The 10,745-nt window shown below is 44.2% G+C and overlaps 2 protein-coding genes across 3 annotated transcripts in view; one reads left to right on the top strand and one right to left on the bottom strand.

Moving 5' to 3' along the window:
* The window catches only part of CD96 (CD96 molecule), a 98,092-nt gene that overhangs the window by 52,461 nt on the left and 34,886 nt on the right, over positions 1-10,745 (bottom strand). The window lies entirely within an intron of this gene.
* ZBED2 (zinc finger, BED-type containing 2) lies at positions 3,127-6,765 on the top strand. 2 transcript variants are annotated; one of them, XM_005866007.1, is made up of 3 exons: positions 3,127-3,214; positions 3,449-4,615; positions 5,847-6,765. In XM_005866007.1, exons 2-3 carry the CDS (start codon positions 4,273-4,275, stop codon positions 6,155-6,157), a joined length of 654 nt encoding a protein of 217 aa, XP_005866069.1. In that variant the 5' UTR covers positions 3,127-3,214; positions 3,449-4,272; the 3' UTR covers positions 6,158-6,765. The 2 variants fall into 2 exon arrangements, with proteins under 2 accessions (XP_005866069.1, XP_005866070.1); XM_005866008.1 differs by lacking the exon at positions 5,847-6,765 and having other exon boundaries at positions 3,449-5,534.

Below are 10,745 nucleotides of genomic sequence, written 5' to 3'. Positions count from 1 at the left end.
TTTCTGGCCTTTGTTTACCTTCTGTATTTGATACAATGTTGCGGTCCGGCTGGCTGAAGCCCGGCTGAATAAAGCAGGTTTCTGGGGTTTTGTTTAGCTTCTATATTTGCAACATAGTTGCTTAGAGTTGCAGCTGAGAGGCCGGCAAGTCAGGCGGGGAATGTTGGAGTCCGCAGTCACTGAAGCAAGCCTCCCTGTTCGCTTCAGTGCCTGGCTGCCGGCCACCATCTTGGCTGGCTGTTAATTTGCATATCGCCCTGATTAGCCAATGGGAAGGGTAGCAGCCGTACGGCTAATTACCATGTTTCTCTTGTCACTTGACAGATGGGAAAACCAAGGCACAGAATCACAGACTAGCTAAAGGGTGTGGGATGTAGTTGATAGCACAAATTGGGAACTATATTACCTCAATCCCAGTCCAAAATATCTCCTGGTAAAACACATTGTATTGAAATAAGAGAGAAATAGAAGAACAGGTTGTTTATGTCACAAAACTAGAAAGTTTAGAGGTAGGATTAGTTATGTTTTATTTTCAATACTGTGTTTGTTCTTTGTGAGATGGTGGTTTCTTCAATAGCTTGGTGAAAATATCCAATAAGACTTATTGGATCCTCATTATTTTATCTGAGATACTTAAAAATAATAATTCAATTTATAATTACTTGTTTCTCATCAAGAGATGTATGTAGTTTTACATATTACCAGCCCTTGTTTTTAGTTCTCAAATATTTCCCAATTGATGAATATACTAGTTAACTAATAAAGAACCGTTAGCTGTATGTGATGCTCAGCGTGCCAATTTCCCCACAGACTAGTTAGCCCCAAAGTGTCTGGACCTTCTACAGAGCTGAGAAACCAAATTTAAACATACTAAGTTACATTTCTCTGGTGAGATCCTACTGAGGTGCAGTGTAGCATACCTCAGTATGTCACTACAAAAATCTCAAGGAAATATGTAAAACTTTCAGAGGAATTTATCTGTTGTGTATCCAAGATGGGCAGGATCAAACATTGCATCTCCCATTTTCCCACTCATTCAACACTTGACAGTGGAGATACATGCAGTGGCAAGAATGCAGATCTGTGAAATTGCTTCACTTTCTGTCCTAAAAAAATCAAAAGTAAAATAGGTTCCCTAAAATATATTCCTATTAAGTAAAGAAAAAAGAATTCAGTTTATTTAATCCAATAAAATGCCAAAGATTGATGATTATCTCTATGATGTTAAAGTTATAGGAAATGGAGTATTATTATATCAACTAGAGGCCCTGTGCACGAAATCCATGCATGGGGGGGGGGGTCCCTCAGCCCGGCCTGCACCCTCTCTAATCCGGGACCCCTTGGGGGATGTCCAACTGCCTCTCACAATCTGGGACTGCTGGCTCCTAACCGCTTGCCTGCCTGCCTGCCTGATCACCCTTAACCCCTCTGCCTGCTTGCCTGATCGCCCCTAACTGCTCCTCTGCCGGGCGGGTGGCTTGTCCCTCTCTCGGGCTGTGCTGCAGGTGCAGGCACAGCTGCTGGCACCTGGGACCATGGGGTAGGTGGCTTGTTCCTCTCCTGGGCTGCAGTCCCAGCCACTGTCTTTATTTGGAAACTTCTACTTGGTCCAAATGAATATGAAAAAAAAAACATGTTACATTTAAAAAAATAAGAAGTAAATATGCACAAAAGTCTACATGCACACACATACAAGCACACACAGAGACCTGTTCCTCTACTCTAAATTAAATCATTCGCTCACTCTTTGTGTGCCTGTTGCCTCAGTGAGACAAGCCAAATCATTGATTTCCCCAACACATTATTCTAAGTCCACCTGGAATAAGTGAGGAATAGCACAAAGAATTGTGTAATACGTGCCAAATGTATTTTGAAATTTCTGTAGGAGTTCAGAGAAGAGTGAAATCTGAAAGTAACTTAGAGAACAAAGTTGAATTTTGTGGACAGGGAAGAGATGAGCCCAGACTACAGGTGGTCTCTGTTGGAAAGTAGTGGGGGATTCACAAAGCTGGGCGGATGGAATGGGTTCCTAGGCCAGATGTGAGCTGGGAACATTGTCCTGGAAGCAGAGGGAAGCCAGTGGATGGTTGGAGCATTATGAGATTGAGGAGTCAGGAGAAATAGATCTAAATCTGGCTGTAAGACTGACCGTTTCCTTATTTCCACAGATGAAATACTGAAATGGTGACCATTTGTCAGTTAACCCATAATTAGTTTCCCTAAATTTGGACAAGACCTTTTCCAAAGGGCTTTGCAAAGAATCACTTTGAAAACATTTAGCTTCTTAATCTAGAAAGAAAAACCTTAAAAGAAAATTTCCCTATGTCTTTACCAACTCTTCATTCCTATCTGGAGTCTTCCTCCCCACCTTCACCCCATTCCTTTTCATTTGGAATTTTTCTCTCAGGCTCTATTTGTTTTTTTACTCTCTGGGACGCATCTGCCTATATCGCCGCCATCTTGCTTCGCTCCCTATAACTCAATTATTTTCTTCCTATTTCTTCTTGGCAGATTTTTCACTTATTTATAATATGAATGAAAATATATTTTTTGCTTAAATTGTTATTATCCCTTTATTCTACTCCAAGTGAGAGGAGCTAATCACATTTCCACTTTTCCAATTCTAGTTACATTATATAATATAAAGCAAATCCAAATTTTTTCTCAATTGGCTATATCTATTTGAACTGGGGTGTTTTCTTTTATTTAATCTTCCCTTTCCTGTAAGTTCTTTGGCTTTTTACTTACTGAATTTACATCTATAGTTCCTAAGCCAAATTGAGACTCTTGGTCTGACAATTGGGCAAAATATTTGAAACCATAGATGCCCCTGAGGCATGTGGCTTCTGTCCACATTCACCCCTTTCCAGTTAAATCTCCTTGGCTTGAAAGCTAGATGATCTAGTCATCTGGAAACAGAACTACGACGTGTAGGTGCTGGATTTGCTCTTTTACTACATGACATTTGCCAGGAACATCTTTTTAGTGCTGGAAGGGGCTGAGAAAAAGTTTGCATTTGTGTCTGTGTTGCAGAAAAACCCACAGGCAGGGACACACCCATTTGGGAACAAGGCTCCTCTGAAAGTAGGAGGGAACAGGAACTGGAGGTACCTCCTCTGGGGCAGGAGTCAGCTAATAACTAACTATTCAAGGCGCACAGAGCACTCACCCTGCACGGGAGCCATTGGAGACAAGACCAGAGCCTCTGGTGCCAGTAAGTAACCACTTGTGACTGGTGGGTGTTTCCCAACTGTTGGGGGTTGCAAAGCTTGATGAATAAGACTCTCATTCCCTTCAGAAATGACCCAAATAAGGAATCAGAGGTCAGGCTGCTTTTAAAATGTAATATGATTTTCATTGTTTTTAAAACCCTGAAAATGTAGTAAATAAGCGAAACATCTGGAGTCAGCTGCTGTCAGGAAGGTCTTACCAGCTGTTGGCTTTGCAGGTGATGGTGCCGGGGAAGGTGGAGCGTGCTGAGCTGCTTGCCCAGGACCACAGGCGACACTGATCCTGTGGAGAAGTTCCACCTCCTCCTCCTCCGTGCCTGCCAGATCCTCCCGCTGAAAACAGCTAAGCCTGATGTTCGGATTTCTTAGAATCCCGGCCCCAGAGGACTCTGGAGAGATAAGCTGACCTCACACTAGGAACTTTATTACCCGGACCCTGGCAGGCTTTGTTGCCGCTGACTGCTTGTTGCAACAGTGCCTGGGAAGCATAAGTCTCTCTCACATCAGCATCTGTCCTTGCTTGCTGCTACCCACACTGAGAGAGACCTGGGGAAGCCCCAGCCTTGGGCGTCCTGAACAGCCTGGACATTGAGGCTGCTCATCCTACCTCCAAACACATTTTACAGGATCTAGGAGCACAGAGACAGTGGAAGCAGCCGGGAGAAAACCTAAAATTTTCAACATTCAAAGACACCGTGGCGTGGTGGATGTAGATGGAGAACACTGAGCGGCCTGAACAGCTTTGCAATTGTTGCACTAATTTGCTTTGACTCTGGCTTTGCCAAGGAGGGATCAGCACGTCCGGAGCACAGAGGGAATGTGCAGGGGAGCCTCAGAGGCCATTTTGCTTGGCTCTGACTCACCCTGACTCTCCAGTGAAGCAGAAAGGAGAAAACATCACACCAACCAGGTGTGGCCAGCCTTTGACCATTACTGTGAAACCCCAAGAGTTGCCACAGTTCCTTTCCAGGTACGCAGTTAGCCTTAGTTGTGGTTCAACTGAGACTTTTAGCTCAAGGAAAGCTATAGAAGAGGAGACAGTATGAGGCGGGAAGAGGAGGAAGAGGAGAGAACCGGGATGACGGCAAAAGGGGAGTTACTGATGAAGGAGGAGGAGGAGATCCATGACATGGGAGAACTGGTTGGCCCTTTTGTGAGTGCCATGCCCACCCCAGTGCCCCACAACAAGGGGACCCGGTTTTCCGAGGCCTGGGAGTATTTCCACCTGGCTCCTGCTCGTGCTGGGCACCACCCCAACCAATACGCCACTTGCCGCCTATGTGGCCGGCAGGTGAGCCGTGGCCCCGGGGTGAACGTGGGCACCACAGCCCTGTGGAAGCACCTGAAGAGCATGCACAGAGAGGAACTGGAGAAGGGTGGCCATGGTCAGGCAGCGCAGCGCCAGGACCCGAGGGGCCAAGGACCGCAGATCCCCATGGGCATCGAGGGCGAGTGGGCCAGGCTCCTGGAGCAGGTGGGGGCCCTGGCTTTATGGGCCAGCCAAAGAGAAAAGGACCTTCTCAGGAGGGAGAGGGCAGTGGAATGGCGGGAGAGGGCTGTGGAAAGGAGAGAGCGAGCTGTGGAGGAGGTGGAAAGGGCCATCCTGGAGATGAAGTGGAAGGTGAGGGCAGAGAGGGAGGCCCACCGGAGGGAGACAGATCAGCTGGCAGCAGCTCACCCCTTCCATTTTGTTTAAACCGGCCTTGGGGAAATCTGTTCTGAAAACACTGACTTTAGATTCCTAGCAAAGAGCCATTTTAGTTCCAGCTTAAATATACAGCAAGGCAATCTAGTGGGATTTTGCTTTTAAGAGAAAGCGTGCATACTATGTGTTAATATCAGCAAGTTCTGAATTAAGCAAATGTTTAACTATGGGGTTCCTAGTGTTGTACTGATTGAAACTTTTAAATACACTGAGTAAATATAGAGGTTGTGTCACACCATGGGTCTGTGAGTTGTTCTGGGTCACAATGTACCAGCCTGTCAGCACTGATGAGTGAAAATACTGGGATGTATGCCTAGCACTTGGTTTTGGTAAAGCTGGAGGTTTTGACAGTTGAGGCTGAACTGTGCCTGCATGGCCAGCTCCCTGTAAGAGGCCCCACCAGGAGCAGAGCTGGGGCTTCCTGGGGCCGAGGTGTTTGCATGCATCTGGCTGTGATTTGAGAACTGGATACAAAGCTTATTCTGTGGAACTGAGCAGTGGAAGGACAAAGAAGCTTGAGCCTGAGGTCTCCAGACCCTTCCGATGTATACCTTTTTCCCACTGTGGCAGTGCTATGACACCTGCTTATATTAAAGCTGTTCCATCACTCTAATCTGTCTGAATCTTGTCTTTTCAACAACTTAACACCGAAATGATTAATGATAACTACTGCAGAGAGAATGAAAGACTTTATAACTCATTTGAATTAAATATTAAGAATAGAGAACATAGCCATAGCCAGTTTGGCTCAGTGGATAGAGCATCAGGCTGTGGACTGAAGAATCCAGGGCTTGACTCTGGTCAAGGGCACATACTGTGGTTGTAGGCTCGATACCCGGCCCTGGTTGGGGCACGTGCGAGAGGCAACCAATCAATGTTTCTCTCTGTGTGTCTCTCCCCATCCCTTCCAGGTCAGGCAGCGCAGCGCCAGGACCCGAGGGGCCAAGGACCGCAGATCCCCATGGGCATCGAGGGCGAGTGGGCCAGGCTCCTGGAGCAGGTGGGGGCCCTGGCTTTATGGGCCAGCCAAAGAGAAAAGGACCTTCTCAGGAGGGAGAGGGCAGTGGAATGGCGGGAGAGGGCTGTGGAAAGGAGAGAGCGAGCTGTGGAGGAGGTGGAAAGGGCCATCCTGGAGATGAAGTGGAAGGTGAGGGCAGAGAGGGAGGCCCACCGGAGGGAGACAGATCAGCTGGCAGCAGCTCACCCCTTCCATTTTGTTTAAACCGGCCTTGGGGAAATCTGTTCTGAAAACACTGACTTTAGATTCCTAGCAAAGAGCCATTTTAGTTCCAGCTTAAATATACAGCAAGGCAATCTAGTGGGATTTTGCTTTTAAGAGAAAGCGTGCATACTATGTGTTAATATCAGCAAGTTCTGAATTAAGCAAATGTTTAACTATGGGGTTCCTAGTGTTGTACTGATTGAAACTTTTAAATACACTGAGTAAATATAGAGGTTGTGTCACACCATGGGTCTGTGAGTTGTTCTGGGTCACAATGTACCAGCCTGTCAGCACTGATGAGTGAAAATACTGGGATGTATGCCTAGCACTTGGTTTTGGTAAAGCTGGAGGTTTTGACAGTTGAGGCTGAACTGTGCCTGCATGGCCAGCTCCCTGTAAGAGGCCCCACCAGGAGCAGAGCTGGGGCTTCCTGGGGCCGAGGTGTTTGCATGCATCTGGCTGTGATTTGAGAACTGGATACAAAGCTTATTCTGTGGAACTGAGCAGTGGAAGGACAAAGAAGCTTGAGCCTGAGGTCTCCAGACCCTTCCGATGTATACCTTTTTCCCACTGTGGCAGTGCTATGACACCTGCTTATATTAAAGCTGTTCCATCACTCTAATCTGTCTGAATCTTGTCTTTTCAACAACTTAACACCGAAATGATTAATGATAACTACTGCAGAGAGAATGAAAGACTTTATAACTCATTTGAATTAAATATTAAGAATAGAGAACATAGCCATAGCCAGTTTGGCTCAGTGGATAGAGCATCAGGCTGTGGACTGAAGAATCCAGGGCTTGACTCTGGTCAAGGGCACATACTGTGGTTGTAGGCTCGATACCCGGCCCTGGTTGGGGCACGTGCGAGAGGCAACCAATCAATGTTTCTCTCTGTGTGTCTCTCCCCATCCCTTCCACTCTCTCTAAAAATCAATGGAAAAATATCTTCGGGTGTGGATTAAAGATATAGATGACATAAAAATGTATTCATAAATAGTTAAAAATGTAATCTAGTCTCATATTAAGGTCTGTTAAGGGAGAAGGAGTTAGTGAAGAAGAGATGAAAGAAAGCCAAAAAGAAAAAGAAAATGATAGATGGGTAAATAGAAAAAATATGGACCAGAGGCAGAAAAGTTAAAAAGAAAGAAAAAGGGATAAAGAAACATGAAAAGATGAGAGAAGAGAGACAGCTCCCTAGGCAAAATTCACCACAGGAAGATAAAAGAGACCATGGCTGTCTGGGAGAGTGAAGGACAGAACATTTTGTTAAATTCTGAGGTCAATTTTAATGAGTTCAGTTGCTTTTATTTTCTTTCTACAGAACACACAGACCACTTGTCCATTTGAGCAGTAAGTTTTGGATTTTATTCCTACCTCTGAAATGCTAACTGCATATCCATCCATTGTTCTCAGAGTTTTTAAAACTCTTCATCATTCAATTTTCAGAGATGTTTTGAAGAAAGGGTGACTAATAGTCCATAGGAAGAGAAAAAGTCCCTGCATTGCTAAAGATATGCCTAAAATGTTAACTCAGGAATAGAATAAAATTAAGGTGGAAATTACTCTGGTCTTTGAGCTAGAGCTGACTGTTGCTTTGGATGATTCCTCTAGAACCTTTAAAAAAAACTGGGCTGGGAATAGGGAAAACAGAATGGTGAAAGCTGGGAAAGATAAGAGGAGATAAAGATGGTAGCATTTTATTATTTTGTAGATAGTCTAAGCACTCTGTGGGCACTGTGCTTCCTGAAAGTGGACAAGATCCTCATATAATAATGGTGTCTTGCCTCGTCCAGTCCTCACCTACATGGCTCCCTCTTAATTGCTTTTTCTTAGACTCCACCAGCAGCTCTAACAAACAGATCTGTCTTCCCTGTGAGCTGCTTGTGGAACAAACACAGTTCAAACACCAGGCTTGTGAAAAACCCAGTCTGTAATGCAGTCCTGTAAATCCCTTTCCCTCCCCTCTCCCCTAGAAACCTGACTGATGTTAAAGATTTCACTTCCCATGTGGTTTCCCCATTGGGTATGGTTGCTCTCTAAGGCCTTCCCCAGGTGGGGTGAAAGCTCAGGCCCTCACCACTGCAAGGATGATGGTGGCTGGCAGACTCATGCCCATACATTTGGACTCAGAGACTTATTGTGCTACAATATGCTAGGAAAAAAGAAAAGGGGCCTCAATACCTAATCTTACACACACACACACACACACACACACACACACACACACACACACACAAAGAATGTTTCTTAAGAAGGTCAAGGAATCCCCAAAGATTCGGGCTTTTACAAAACCAAAATTAAATAAACAAAATATCAAATTCTGTAAACAGCGACTAGAGCTTTCCTTTCCAATATATGCTTTTAGGTTATGGTGTCTGTTTTATATGGTTCTTATTATTCTTTTCTTCCTTAGGCATGTTTAAGCCCAACTGCTTTTGTTTCCTATGTTTCATGTTAGGTAGTTTTCTTTATATTTCCCCCCTAAATTTTTTCAAATATAACAAAGGTTAAGAATGACAAGAACATGACCTATGGCGATGACTGAGTTAAAGTATGAAGCACAGGCCTAAGGAGAGACATGCGGCTTGTGGAGAGACTGCATTGTTGAGTCAGCTCTGGAATTTTCATGCGTCTCTCTTGTGCCTTCTTTAGCTGCATCATTGGAGCTGGGTTAGAGGGCCAGGGGCTCTGGGCTGAGGGGCTCATTGGCTCAGCATCTTTTGCTCTAATGTAAAAATCTGCTTTGTGGTGGGGCCCTGAAGTTTAAGCTGAAGGTCCCTTTTCCATCTCAGCTATGAAGGGAGGCTCCGTGCCATATTGGAACTCTGGTGGAACCTCCCGCTCAGGAACACACAAGAACATCCACCACAGGTGTGACACTTGGACACCCCTGGCCTGTCTAAGCCTGAGAGGCATCATTGTTACAATAATTTGGGAACTTTTCTATCTTATAGGAAAACTACATTAGCCATAAACTTTATAACTTTAGCCCTAGCCAGTTTGGCTCAGTGGATAGAGAGTCGGCCTGCGGACTCAAGTGTCCCAGGTTCAATTCCGGGCGGGGGCATGTACCTTGGTTGCGGGCACACACCCAGTGGGGCGTGTGTAGGAGGCAGCTGATCGATGTTTCTCTCTCATCGATGTTTCTAACTCTCTGTCCCTCTTCCTTCCTCCCTGTAAAATATCAATAAAATATATAAAAAAACTTTATAACTTTAGTAACGCTGGAAAAACTACTCACAACTGACCAAATGCCCATTGCTCTAACACTGAGTGCTGCTTGTGTAGTAATATGTAGCACATAGTAGGCATTTCACATGTTCATGTTGACTTAGAGTTAATTCTTAAGGAATGAAGGGAGGGCATAGAAAATTACCACTGCCCAACACCTATGGTAGCCAGATGGCAGATACTTTGCAGATGTGCTCCCATTTGATTCATACTTCACCCTTGTGAGGTTGGGATCAATGATGAGGAAGCTAAGGAACTGAGATTCCAGGGTCGAGTCAATAAGTGATGGGTAAGACTTCAACCCAGGTTATCAGGTTCCACAATCTATGTTCCATTTTTTCATTATCCCACACTGTCTCAATAACATAGTACATTTATGAATATAAATGCAGAGGTAAAAATGGGTGAAAGAGAGTGAGTGAAAGATAAATACTGGGGAGGAAAGAAATATTCCTGAGACATTTACAGTGTGCCATGTACTTCATTACTGTGCATAAATTTAATTCACCTAAGAACTTTGAGAAATATGTATTATGACCCCAATTTTAGAGGTGAGTTGGCTGAGACTCATGGGGGTTAATTACTTGGTGAGGATATGTAGTTATCAAGTGGTCTAATAAGGATTTGAATGCAGTTCTACCTGCCCCTGGAGCTGACTCCTTTCACTGTACCACCTGGCCTGGATGTGGGCATGCTAAATTCTCACCCCAGCTTGGCCCTTTAGTAGTGACTCAGCCAGTTGTTCAGACTCTCCAGGCTTTAATTTCTCGTCTGTAAAATGACAGATACTCTACCTTTTTTTGAGACTCGCTGGCAGGGTTTTACAGAGTTCATAACTTATTGAAAATACAGTGGGGATTATAAGAATATCAGAGTGAGGAATCATTAATGTTTGGCAAGATGTTAAAAGATCCAGAGACAAGCCGTGTCCTGTAGCTGGTTAGATGGATTTGGTGAGAGTTTATTCACTAATTCCTCAGGAAGTAAGTTTCTCCTGTTTTCCCTCTCAGCACTTAGGCAAGCTTGGTACAGAAGAGGAAATTTGATAACATGTAAGACAAAGTCCTTTTTTTAAAAAATTGGAATTTTGGGGTCCAACTTTATGGTTACATATCTAATTGAGTAATATTACCTATAAACACTGGCACCAAGAACCTACAAGAAGTCTTTATAAGAAACAAAATACCTACCAAATATTATACCACTAGATTATTGGTTTTATTTAAATTAATGAAATGAAGTCCACTGATAAAATTGGGAATTAATTGTGACAGAACAATTTGAAATAAATATTTTCCTATATGCTCAGAAATTCAATAGCAATGATCTAAAAGACTAATACATAAAATCAGCAA

Source organism: Myotis brandtii, unplaced genomic scaffold, assembly GCF_000412655.1.
Source record: "Myotis brandtii unplaced genomic scaffold, ASM41265v1 scaffold2195, whole genome shotgun sequence".
NCBI classification, from domain to species: domain Eukaryota; kingdom Metazoa; phylum Chordata; class Mammalia; order Chiroptera; family Vespertilionidae; genus Myotis; species Myotis brandtii.
The sequence above is the reverse complement of the archived record's forward strand: the minus strand, read 5'-3'. Positions and strand labels throughout refer to the sequence as shown.

Excerpts from the sequence above, each read along its gene's own strand:
- ZBED2 (XM_005866007.1), top strand. The coding sequence starts at position 4,273 with ATGAGGCGGGAAGAGGAGGAAGAGGAGAGAACCGGGATGACGGCAAAA. Across the intron at positions 4,616-5,846 it reads ACTGGAGAAGGGTGGCCATG|GTCAGGCAGCGCAGCGCCAG; the intron begins GTCAGGCAGCGC and ends CATCCCTTCCAG.